Raw genomic sequence first — 12,582 nt, forward strand, 5'->3', positions numbered from 1 at the left:
GTACAATTTACAGGTGCAAAGGACCTTATAATGGAATGTCTTCCCAAAAGACAGCTTCACAGGCGCAGAGACTGATTTAGGGATTGTTGTGTGAATTAACCTGTGTGTTCTTCTGTTTTCATAGGGTGTATGCCTATGACCTGCATATGCCTATGACCTGCATATGCCTATGAGCGATTAGTTGCAATATAGGCCTCACTTAAGGAGCCCATCTTCGTCATCTCCCCCCTGAGACCCAACGGTTTGGTTAAACTAAGTGGTTAGGTTGGTGAAGGGCTGGGGCAGTCTGTGGGCTTCACTTTAGAACTGATTTTCCCTTTTCTGTCTTGATGGCTTGGACAGAAAGGGCCCAGATTTCTGAAAGGAGGGAAATCTTAGTGTATTACCCTCAGCCTGAATGAAATTAGTGAAGCACAGAAGTTTTTAGATAGGTGTAGCATGCCTTGTATACCTTCCACTAGATAAGCCATTCTTTACTGCAGTGTTTGCCTTTGTCAATTAATGGTTATGATTTAATTATGCTTCCAATTTCTTGCCTAATCTGTCACCTCCAGAATATGACCTGACGAGAATGCCAACAGTCCAGTAATGCCAGCCTTTGGACACCAAGCCTGCGACGTCCAGGTGACAGCCAACTGACCAGGACCCTGTAAGATCTTTCCCCTTACAGGAAGGACTCCCTCCATGCTGCACCCCCCCCCTTTCAGGGCACCCCTGACCCAGGGATACGTAGGACAGCGTCCATTTTCAGTCGGAAGCAGTTACAAAAAGATAAGACCTTCGTCCATTGTACTGTATATAATTCCAGAAGGGAAAGAAACCTCATTAATACTCTGAATCCAGGGAAAGGGGGGACCTGTACATTCCTAGGAGAGGAATATTGCTACTATGTAAATCAGTCAGGGATCATAGCTAAGAAAGTTAAAGAAATCAGAGAGAATATAAATCGCTGCACCAAAGAAACAGAAAGTTAGAATTATTGAAATTGAGGAATAAATCCTCAAGCCTGGCTCCAGTAGCTATTTCCCTTTCTAAGACCCCTAATTATTATCTTCTTAGGTTTAAGCTTTGGCCCCTGTATCCCTCCCACCATAGTCCAGAACTTAGAAGCAACAGTTACCTATAGGACAACTGCCAGGATCCTGTCCCTCCAGTGATATTGTTATCAGATATTACAATAGCCCCGTGACGTACAAGAATAACCATAAAGTGAGGCTAGAGCAGTCAACAGCACTGTCAAGCATCAAAAGGGGGGACTTGTTTATTCCTAAAAGAAGAATATTATTATGCTAAAACAAGCACTAATGTTGTTTAGCATAAAAGGGGAGAATGATGTGGGAAGCTTTGGAAAACCTTTGTTCACCCAAACCCCAAGTGCCCTGGGAGAGCGATAAGGCCGCCTGGGAAAAGCAAACAGCAGGACAGTCACAAGGACTGGGGCTAGCACCCCCGGGGTTAGAACTAATTTTCACATTTAGCCTTTCTACTCTGCTTCTGCCACGTACCTAGAACTAACTTCCGCATTCCGCTTCTGTATCACGCTTTGCTATGTAGACAGGAAGACCCGGTAGACTATATAAACCCCCAAAATTCTTTGTTTGGGGCTCAGAATTTGGAGACTGACTCCTCTGAACCCCTGCACGTTAATAAACCTCATACTCCAGAATCCCTCAGTGTCTGGTTGCTTCATTTTCCTGTAACAACGGTACCAGCAGCCTGGAAAAATGGATGTGTGCTCTTTTCCTGATTTACGGTACCCGGAGTTAGGACAGGGGGAGAAGAGAGTTCTGTGCTGTGTGTGCGTGTGTAGATATATACCCTAAAGGACTTTAATATTTTAATGGGGATATTGGGTCACTACTTTAAGTCTGTACAGCTTTAAATAAACCTTTCCTTTCCTTTTCACAAATCTCTGGCATTGAGAGATGTCTTTCCTCTGGCAGCGGACAATTGAGCCCAGTAGGTATTAGTATACCGTTCTTGGGAGGGGCCCCTGTTGTTCTGGAGCAGTTTTTGGCATCCCTCAGTGGGCCAGATACTGCCCCCAACCCCTCAGACCTCTGTTTCATAACACAGTTGCTGGGGATTCTGGATTCAGTGTGTTAGCTCGAGCATTTGGGAGTGGTTTCAACAATTTAAGTGGTTAGTTGGTTAAAATTTGGATTCATTGGTGGTCTATATTCAACAAAATTAAGATGTCAAACCCTCCCAGTGTAACACAGACAAAGGAATTTAAATAAAGGCTAAGGAAGAGAGAAATGTTGAAATGAACAGAAAGGTTAAACACGTGCCACCATGCCCCTCTCCCCAAACACACACCCTGAGCGGGCCCAGAGGATACTCCCTTTGCTGTGTGTACACACTGTGGAATGTCTCAGATGTTATTCCACTTACACAGTTATGTACATTATGTTTGTGAATACGGCAGGAACACATGGCCCTTGGGCCAGGGAAAATAGCTCTTCTTCATTGATACATACAGATCAACAGCCAGAGTAACATTGCAGCACTCGTATTCAATGCCCTATACCTTAATCCTACAGGTGGGGCAATGAGAGCTGATGAGAACTTTCTATGTCATAACAGGTTATACCCTATAGACAAAAATTGGAGGTCAACGGGTTTTCTCTTTGTCAAGAGAAGGATGGTCATTCCTCTCCTCTCCCTAAAGGACAGAGAAAAAAATTTAACTCCTTGGAGTCTGCACATAAGGGTCCTTGGTCTCACCCTAACCTTTTGGAAGGTAAATACGTCTTTTCAATAACCTGATCTATCTATCTATCTATCATCTATCTAAAACTTGCTGTTATAACCCAGAGATGGCTCCAGATTCTAGGCTTCACCCCTTTTGATGTGCAAATTCCTAAGGGGGTAGTGCTTCAGTTTTGCCAATGCCTTGGGGCTTAGTCAAAGGCAGCATTCTGGGCTGTAATCATCTGGTCCTTCTGAGGAAAAAAGAGTTTTGTTACTCTCCAGATTAGAACTGTTAACTGGACAAATGGCTCTTGGAATGAAAATTATTTCTAAAGGAAGTGAAAAAATCTTCATCTTTGTATTGTACAGTTGTGTGTGTGTATTTTAATAGGCTAGTGTTTTTTTGCAGAAGCACCAAAATATTCAAACATTTTATTTTCCACAGTATTGCGCTGAGAAATGTGAGTGGGAACATCAGCATTCTTGAAAAGCTGAACGAAAAGAAAAATGAATGTTCTCCATAAAGAAATAACAGTGGATGAGGTTACCATCAAGGTGGGCTTTCTGGTTTCAATGGAATATTGGATATGAGAGCCAACTTTACTGTCAGAATCAAAGTGGCACACGTGTCATAATGGACAACAGGGATGAAGTGTTATCAGAAGGTTTTGACCCACAGGGATTTTAGGTGATGGCTAATAGTTCACATTGTCCCTAGAAATAAAAAAAGATGACAGCTTATTTAAATATTACAAGAGAAACTCTAGGTTTGGGTCAGAGACTGAGTGGTGACACAGTCTCTCACCCAGTTTCTAGAACTGTCAGTTATTAGACCTGGAGCCCTTGATGAAGAAGAGGCCAGGTCACCTTGAGAAAGACCCAGAAACACTGCCATAAGTTAATGCTGTGTTTCTTCCTCCGAGCCTTCCCTAGTAATGGTCCCCTGTGACCATTACTAGAAGTATTACACATCTAGAAAGAGAAATATCCAGCTCCATTACCTGTATATTTTATAGATTAGTAGATAGATACTGGCTCTGACTTGCTGTGAATTCTGGGAGATCTAATATACCACTATGCTGTAGTTCAAAGGGCTTCTAGTAGTAAATTGAGTTTGTAACCAGGTCATCTCACTGTGATTGTAACAGGGCACAGCCAAGAGGGCCCCCCACCCCCAAAAAAAGGATTTGGAATAGGGTCCAGAACTCAAGGTTGTCCAGGAAATATTAAGATGTCTTCACCCCTCACCCCCCACAACAGGTGTCAGTTGGGGGGAAGGGACAAATGGAGCAGGGCCATTGAGAGTTGTTTTGCATAGCAACAGTTTTGCAGATAGCCTCTAGAATGGTCATTTAACATATCTATAACCTTTAACTGGTTTCATAGATATGTTAAATAGCTGTGGCCTTGCTTTGAGCCAGGGAGAAGAGAGTGACTTCCACCCAGGATGTAATTAGGAGGCAACACCCCCTGGTTACAGCGCCTGCGTGAGAGCTTGGTGTTGATTGGCTCCATGCCATGGAGCCACACCTGCCCAGACTCACTATGGCAGCCCAGTAAAGCTGGGAGGATATGGGAGTCCTGGCAGGTGTAACCAATTGTAGGAGGAGTCGGAAATGGGGCTGCAAAGGAAGACTGGCACAGGGATTTAAAAGCAGTTGTGGAAGCCACTGGGGAGAGCCACACAGTTGGGAAGAGTTGAGGATCCTCTCTTGCCCAAGTGAGGAGAGAAAGCCATGCGGTTTTGGCAGAGTGATGACCTCTTCTTGGCCATGTGGGGGGAGAACCACAAGATTTTGGCCAGAATGGGGACTCCCACAGCTATGTGAGAGAGAATCACCATGTGGTTTTAGCAGAGAATTGCCACTCGCCTTTGGCAGAGTGGTGACCCTACCCTCTCCACAGCTCTGGTGGAGAGGAGTACCATGCGCTTTTGGCGGAGTGCAGACCCCTGCAGCTCTGGCAGAAGAGGACCACGTGGCTTTGGGGTGCTCCCTTTGACCATGTGGCCTGGGAAGCAAGGGACACTTTGCCTGGAAAATGGGTACAAAGAACTCTTTCCAGTAGACCATGAGAAGGTGCCACATGGCTTTGGAGTAATTACCGATCCTGTCTGGATGGTGACACAACTGATGGTGCCAGCGGCCTGAAACACAGATGTGTGTTTACAGTTTTTGGCATCCCTCGGTGGGCCAAATATTGCACCCCCCTTGGACCTCTGTTTGGTAACATGAGGACAGTGAATCTATGGACCAACCTTGTCATATTTACTCTAGCTCTTGAATGCATAATTGAGAGGTTGGCAAACCTATAAATGCTTAGAGAGTAAAAATTTAGGCTTTGCAGGCTAGATGGTCTCTGTGGAAACTATTCAACTTTGTCATTTTATCATGAAAGCAGCCACAGACAGTATGTAAATGAATATGCATGACTATGTTTTAATAAAACTATATCTGCAGAAGCATCTAAGTAGGCCAGATTTGAATCACAACCATAGTTTGCCAACCCTTAACATAGCTGATATAGCAGTATCTGGAAGAATCCCCACTTTATCTCTGATCCATTCAATGAGAGCTCTTATGATTAGAAAAACCAAGAGGAAGATCCTGGAATTTTTCCTTCCTGCTAACATGGTAAATTTAAAAATTTGTAAACAATAATGCATCCCTAGGGGAATTGCAGAGATTAATGACAACATCAAAGATTCCAAAGCTGCAAGGTTGATGATTTCTAATACATTTCTGTTTAACTTATTTAGTTGGCCTGTACAGAAGGCAAATGTGACTTCCACTGCAGCTGCTAGCCTAGATATGGTATCTTTTTTTAAAAAAATATTATTATTGATGAGAGAGAAAGAGAGAAATAACTTATTGCATTCATTGGCTATTTCTTGTATGAGCCCTGACAGGGGATCAAACCCACAATTTTGTTGCACTGGGACAATGCTCTGAGTTACCTGGACAGGGCCTAAATATGGTATCTTTAGTAGAACAATTCAGCACATGGCCCTGAGTAAGCGCCTAATGATGTAGAAAATGCGATTTTTCTAATTACCAAATTGCAAGAACCTCTATAAACAGTTTGCTTTCACCTAGTAAGCACAATAGTATTATCTTCACATGTCATACCAAGGTAATGTCAATTCTCCTACCTGCCATAATCTAATTTGCAGAGATGTTGACTGTCTTGATATCTCAATACATCACACTGTTCCACTACTTTGATGAAACATGCCAATTGAACCTGATGAGCATCAGTGACAAGGATGCTGGATGCCCTAGAAACCTGAGTGCCGTAAGGTGGGAGGTAAACCGTATGAAATTCAGAGCCCAACAACCTGAAGTTTCTGGAGTTACAGTATTTTTAGCACGTTAAAATATTTCCTCCACATTGCAAGACGCCTACCATTAAAAAAGAGAGGCATCACTTGGTGGCATCAACAGTGTAAATATTATGGGGGCTGCAGGGATTTGTCCTCATGAGAAGAGTTGTGTGTTTGGGGATATAATTTGTCTTCCCTACACACAATGCTTCTTATAACGTTGCTATTCTTAACTTAAAAAAATGCATTACTTAGGCCCCAGTTGCTGAGCCAGCGAGGACTCAGCAACCTTCCCCTTGAGACCGCCCTCATTTCCTGACGCTCGGTCCCGCCTGCCCACCTTCTTCTGCCGCAGCCTTCCGCAGGCGTTTCCACTGAGGAAAAGGAATCGTATGGTATGTCTGCCATCCAGAACCTCCGTTCTTTTGACCCCTTTGCTGATGTGAGTGAGAGTGATGATCTGCTTCCTGCTGGCACGGAGGATTATATCCACATGGGAATTCGACAGAGAAATGGCAGGAAGAGCTTTACTGCTGTCCAAGGGATCACAGATGATTATTACAAAAAGAAACTAGTGATGGCGTTAAAGAATGAATTAGCCTGCAATGGTACTGTAATTGGGCATCTAGAATGTGGAGAAGTAATTCAGCTACAGGGTGACCAGTGCAAGAATGTATGCCAGTTCCTCGTAGAGACTGGACTGATTAAGGTTCATGGGTTTTAAGTGCTTTTGGCTCACTGAAGCTTAAGTGAGGATTTTCTTGCAATGAGTAGAATTTCCTTTCTGTCCTTTGTCATGAGTTTAAAAACCTCACAGCTTCTATAATGTAACTATTTGGGGTCTGCTTTTAACTTGGACTAGTGTAAAGCTGTCATGCAATAAACTGAAAAGAGACACACCAAAAAAATGCATCACTTGCTATCATGGTATTCTTTACAGTTTTGCCTCTGATCAATAAATTAATTTAATAGCAAAAAAAAAGCAATGATAGTTTCTTACACATGGAATTCACTGGCTTTGCCCTCAGAAGACTGATAAAATGGTGAAATTACCCACTGAAGACCTAGCTGTGATGCTAACTGGAGGCAACACACCAACACGAAACACACAACACACATGAAGGAAACCATAATGACAAAATACGGTAATGGATTCACACATAACACTGACCACTGCTATTTCACTCAGAAGATGAACCTAATGAAATGGTGGAATGGCCTATTGAGTACCCAATTATGATGCCAGTGGGAGATAACACACCAAAAAGATAGGATTCTTTCTTACAGGATGTAGTTTATGCTTTAAATTAACAGTCAATTTACATACTGTTTCTTCCATAATTGGGATATACAAGTTCAGTTATCAAGAGGTAGAAGAGAGGGCTACCTTCTCTATGCTATCTAATAACCCAGTCACAGAATTTTTGCTTTCCATCCACAACTCTGCTTATTTTTAGGCCTTTGCTCTCAGGGAGGGAATTCTTCCATCATGGGACATCCAAGGAAACTGAGACAGTCATCTGGCCATCTGGGACTCCTTATGTTACTAAACCATTAGAGAAAATAGGAAGTTATTGTACTGGCTGGGGGTGTTTACCCTGACTAACAAAAAGAAATTGGGCATTCTCACATAACAGGGGCAGAGAGAAAGTTCTGGTTATTTCCAGCTGTACTCAAACTGCCCCAAATTGAGTGACATAAAACAACCACTTATTATGCTCATGGATCCTGTGGGTTAGGAATTCAGAGAAGGCAGAATGGAGATGGTTTGTCTCTGTTCCATGGTGACTGGGGCCTCCGCCAGGAAACCTTGAATGGCTAAGGATGACTTGCATAACTGGTCTTGGAATCATCTGTGAGCTTCTTCACTCAGTGTCTGGTAACTGGGATGGAATGACTTAAAGGCTGAACACAGCTGGGTTGGTCAACCAGAGCACATACAGTCTTCAGTGTGGCTTGGGCTTCTCTCAGAGTGGTGAAAAGTTTCAAGAGGGAGCATCCAAGAAACTAAGGCAGAAGCTGTAAGACCACTTCCAGCCTCATAACAGAAGTTACGAAGCATTACTCCTGCCTATTCTATCGATTACAAGGGAGTTAGTAAGACCAACCCAGAATAAGAAAAGAAAATTAGACTTCACCTCTTGATGGAGAGGTGACAAGGCCACACTGAAGAAGAGCATATGAGAGAGGAAAAATTGTGTAGCTGTATTTGAAAAATACAAATGCCTGTGTTTGGATCCCAAGAGATTCTTCAAAATGCCTCTTAATACTTCCTTGTCCCATAGAAAAAGTTAATAAAAAACCTATGGCAACCAAAAAAAGGCTAGACTATTAAAGGTTCAGGAATATGTGTTTGGGTTACCCAACTAGGTAAATAATCTCAACCAGCTGAGGTCCTGGATGAAGGCAAAGGAGACACTGAACGCCAAACAAATTAAAACTACTAGCTATAGCCTCATTACCAGTTACTAAGATGGAGCAGCAGCTATGTCTTTCAAAGCAGACGCTGAGAGCATTTGTCAAGCAGGATATTTATTTAACACCCTTGGAGGAATGGGAAAGAAGTAAGATTGGGCAGAGGGAGAGTCAAAGTGCATTGCATCAGCCAATTCCACGGGGAAATATGGTTCTTAATCAGCCTTTTGGTGTTGTCCAACATTTGACTAAAGTCATTGGGCTTTTATGCCCATGTAGCATTAGCCACTGGAAGTGAGCTGCATCACAAAGTGTATGACCTTGGCCAAGGCAGCTTTCTGCAGGCAAACCCTGAAAGACCTGATGGCTGTAGGCTGTCTACTCACAGCATTCCCAGCAGCTGGAATGAATCTTTTCTTGAAAGGAATCTTCATGTTCATCTCCAGTTGCTCCACCATTGTGATGCTCAAATACACTTCTTCATCTATATTTGAAGAGAAGCTCCTCCAGCATTCCAGTGGGCTTCTCTCCCTGGGGGAAACAAAAGAAGAAGTTTTAGAAGCATGAATTACGACCTCTATTGCTGCAGCTGGTCTCAGGACTACAATGGATATTCATCATTTCCTTCCTCCACTGCTTGTTCATGATTCCCTCCCCTTACCTCTGCAGATCTATGTGGCTTACCCAGTAATGTGACCTTAATTGAAGGTCAGATTAAGGTTGAAGACCTTAATCTTCAACCTTGTGGAGTCTAAATTCTGGTCACCGTGCTCTTTTCAAAAAGGTTACTCTACTTGTCCATTTATTGCCACAACTAAACAAGAGAGTACCACAAGTTGCCCAAGTGGAGCACAGGTGCCACACATCTTTTTTCCTATCCTCACAGTGTGACTGCACTCTTTCTCCCTTCTGTTGATCAGGGTCAATTACCCCTGTGAGATGATAACTCCTCTTCTTTTTTTATTATTTTATTTTATTGATTATGCCATTACAGTTGTTCCATTCCCCCTTCATTCCCCTCCACCCTGCACCCCCCACCCCCACCATTCCCCCCTTTAGTCTATGACCATGTGTCTCAAGTTCTTTAGATTCTATATTTCCCATACTATTCTTGCCCCCCCATCTATTTCTACCTACCGTCTATGCTACTTATTTTCTGTACCTCCCCCCTTCTCCTCCTCCCACTCCCCTGTTGCTAACCCTCCATGAGATCTTCATTTCTATGTTTCTGCTCCTGATCTAGCTGTCCTTTTAGTTTGCTTTTGTTTTAGGTGTGGTTGTTAATAACTGTGAGTTTGCTGTCCTTTCACTGTTCATATTTTTTATCTTCTTTTTCTTAGATCAATCCCTCTAACATTTCATATAATAAGGGCTTGGTGATGATGAACTCCTTGAATTTGATCTTATCTGAGAAGCACTTTATCTGTCCTTGCATTCTAAATGAAAGCTTTGCTGGATAGAGTAATCTTGGTTGTAGGTCTTTGGATTTCATGACTTGGAGTACCTCTTTCTAGCCCCTTCTTGCCTGTAAGGTCTCTTTTGAGAAATCCGCTGACAGTCTGATGTGCAGTCTTTTGTAGGTGACTGTCCCCTTATCTCTTGCTGCTTCTAGGATTCTCTCCTTCATTTGAATCTTGGCTAATGTAATGATGATGTGCCTTGGTGTGTTTCTTCTTGGGTCCAAGTTCTTTGGGACTCTGTGAGCTTCCTGGATTTCCTGGAAGTCTATTTCCTTTGCCAGATTGGGGAAATTCTCCTTTATTATTTGTTCAAATAAGCTTTCAGTTCATGGCTGTTCCTCTTCCCCTTCTGGTACCCCTATAATTTGGATGTTGGAGCGTTTAAGATGTCCTGGAGATTCCTAAGCCTCTCCTCATGTTTTTGAATTCTTGTTTCTTCATTCTTTTCTGTTTGGTCATTTTTTTCTTCCTTCTGGTTCACTCCCTTGATTTGAGTCCCAGTTTCCTTTTCATTACTATTGGTTTCTTGTGCAATTCCCTTCATTTCAATTAGTTTCACCTTCATATGTTCCTCTAATTTGTGACTAAAACCAACCAGTTCTGTGAGCATCCTGATCACCAGTGTTTTGAACTGTGCATCTGAAAGTTTGGCTATTTCTTCATCACTTAGATTTATTGGCTCTGAGTTGTTCTTGAGCCCTGTTTTAATCTGTTCATGCCTGTTACATATGAGGAGCGGAGCCTTAGGTATTCACCAGGGTGGGGCTGCCCAGGTTACTGGTTTGTGAGGCTGTATGTGGGAGCGGGGTCAGAGCGAGGAAATGGTGGTTCCCTCTGCTGCTTCCCACCGCTGGGGCCTGCTCGGTCCCATCTCACTGACCACACCCTTGCTGGTCTATCTGCACACGAATGCAGAACCACAGTCAACCTGCTGCCCTGCACCCTCACTGGGTCTGCCGATTGCTCACTGGGTCACTCACTGGGCCCGCCTGTTGCAACCCCACACCTGGGATCTGCGCGCCTGAGTCCCTCTGACCGAGTTTTCCTGTGCCGCCATGCTCTACCAGCTGCTGGCTTCCCCCCTCTTACCAGTCAGGCTGAAGAATTTGTTGTTATCAGACTTCCAAAAAGTTCAATTTTCTGTGTTCTGGCTGTGTTTTCTATTGCTAATATTTTGTTGTCTCTAAACTTGGTTGTGCGAGAAAGCGCGGTGTCTTCACCTATGCCTCCATCTTAGTGGAATAAGAACTCCTCTCCTATAGCTGGCCCCTGATTACAAGAAACCCAAAGCATCTAGGCAGCTGGCATAGCTTGTAATTCAGTGGAACTCTTCCTGTGTCACCTGACAAAAATGCGTCCCTTTTCAATTGCAGGATCTCTAGCACTTCAGAAGCTCCAGTTTTAGAGACAGGAACACAGAGCCCTCGAGTGGGTCATTTGGAATGGTGGTAAGTGAATCACGCTTGCTTCATTCCTTGATCCACAGAACAATATATACTTCTTACTGGAGAGACAGCTCCATATAAAAAGGTCTTTGATTCAATGTAAATAATGCATCATGGCAGATGATGACCCATTCTCATAGAGTATTGACTCTAAGTTGGTGCTTTAAATGTACTTTCTGCAAGCTATTCCATTGCCCTACAAGGCACAGCTTCTGAGTTTTGCAACACATAATATAATTGATATCATTGTCATGGTGACCAGTGTTATGACACAATACTTAATGTATGCAAGGCTTTCCAAATTTTTGACATTTCTGGGCCACACTGAAAGAAGAAGAGTTGTCTTGGGCCACACATTAAATACATTGTAACACACAATCACAAAAAATCTCACAGTTTTAAGTGAGTTTAAGTTTTAAGTACAATTTTGTGTTGGGATGTACTCATAGCCATCTTGGGCTGCATGCGGCCCACGGGCTGCAAGTTGGACACCCCTGATTATGAAATCCCATGTCAGTGAATCAAACATTCCTTTAGCTTCAAATTCTGATTCTGGAGGAGGCTGTGTTGGCAAGAGAGGCAAGTTCATACTTGGAACATGTATCTATTCTTGTTAAAACAAATCTCTGCCCTTCCAGTATGGAAGCCAATGTGATTAACTTTCCACCAGGTCACCAATTAGTCTCCTTGAGGAATGATGGTGTATCAACAGATCTACACTGATTTTCACTGATGGAAGTTCTCACATTCCACGGGAGCAGTAGCTAAGCCGGCCTGGGAAGTGGTTTTCTGCTCACTCACACAGCTGATCTCAGTTGGGAGCTCAGCTGGAGCACCTTGGTGGCCCACATTGATTCTCTCCTCACAGGGTGCCTCATTCTCCAGGGCCTCTTTGTGCGGTCTTCCTCAAGGAGGATAGCTTTATGTCATGGCAGGGGATTAGAAAAGCACAAGTGCAATGTACAAGAACTAATTAAGCCTCTGCTTGCTTAATGCTTCTAGTGATCTGATAGCCGAAGTAGGTCACGTGGATAAGAATGAACTTTTTCTCCAAGTATGAGATACTGAGCTAGCAAATAAATGAAGTATATAGACAAATACTCATACTCAGACATCCTCTCTTTCTTTTTATTTGTTCATTTGACTGCATTACTTATCAAAACATAAAATGTCATTAGAAAAAATTAAATACTTAGGAATAAATTTAACTAAGGAAGCAAAAACTCATACGCAGAAAACTATAAAA

General features: G+C 43.0%; 1 protein-coding gene across 1 annotated transcript; it reads left to right on the forward strand.

Moving 5' to 3' along the window:
- Positions 1–6,413: 6,413 nt before the first annotated feature.
- On the forward strand, positions 6,414–6,740 carry LOC128627224 (eukaryotic translation initiation factor 1-like). The gene has a single exon (XM_053664119.1). It carries the CDS (start codon positions 6,414–6,416, stop codon positions 6,738–6,740), a length of 327 nt encoding a protein of 108 aa, XP_053520094.1.
- The last annotated feature ends 5,842 nt before the right edge of the window (positions 6,741–12,582 follow it).

This window comes from Artibeus jamaicensis, unplaced genomic scaffold (genome assembly GCF_021234435.1).
Source record: "Artibeus jamaicensis isolate MK-2021 breed Jamaican fruit bat unplaced genomic scaffold, CSHL_Jam_final contig_335, whole genome shotgun sequence".
Taxonomy (NCBI): domain Eukaryota; kingdom Metazoa; phylum Chordata; class Mammalia; order Chiroptera; family Phyllostomidae; genus Artibeus; species Artibeus jamaicensis.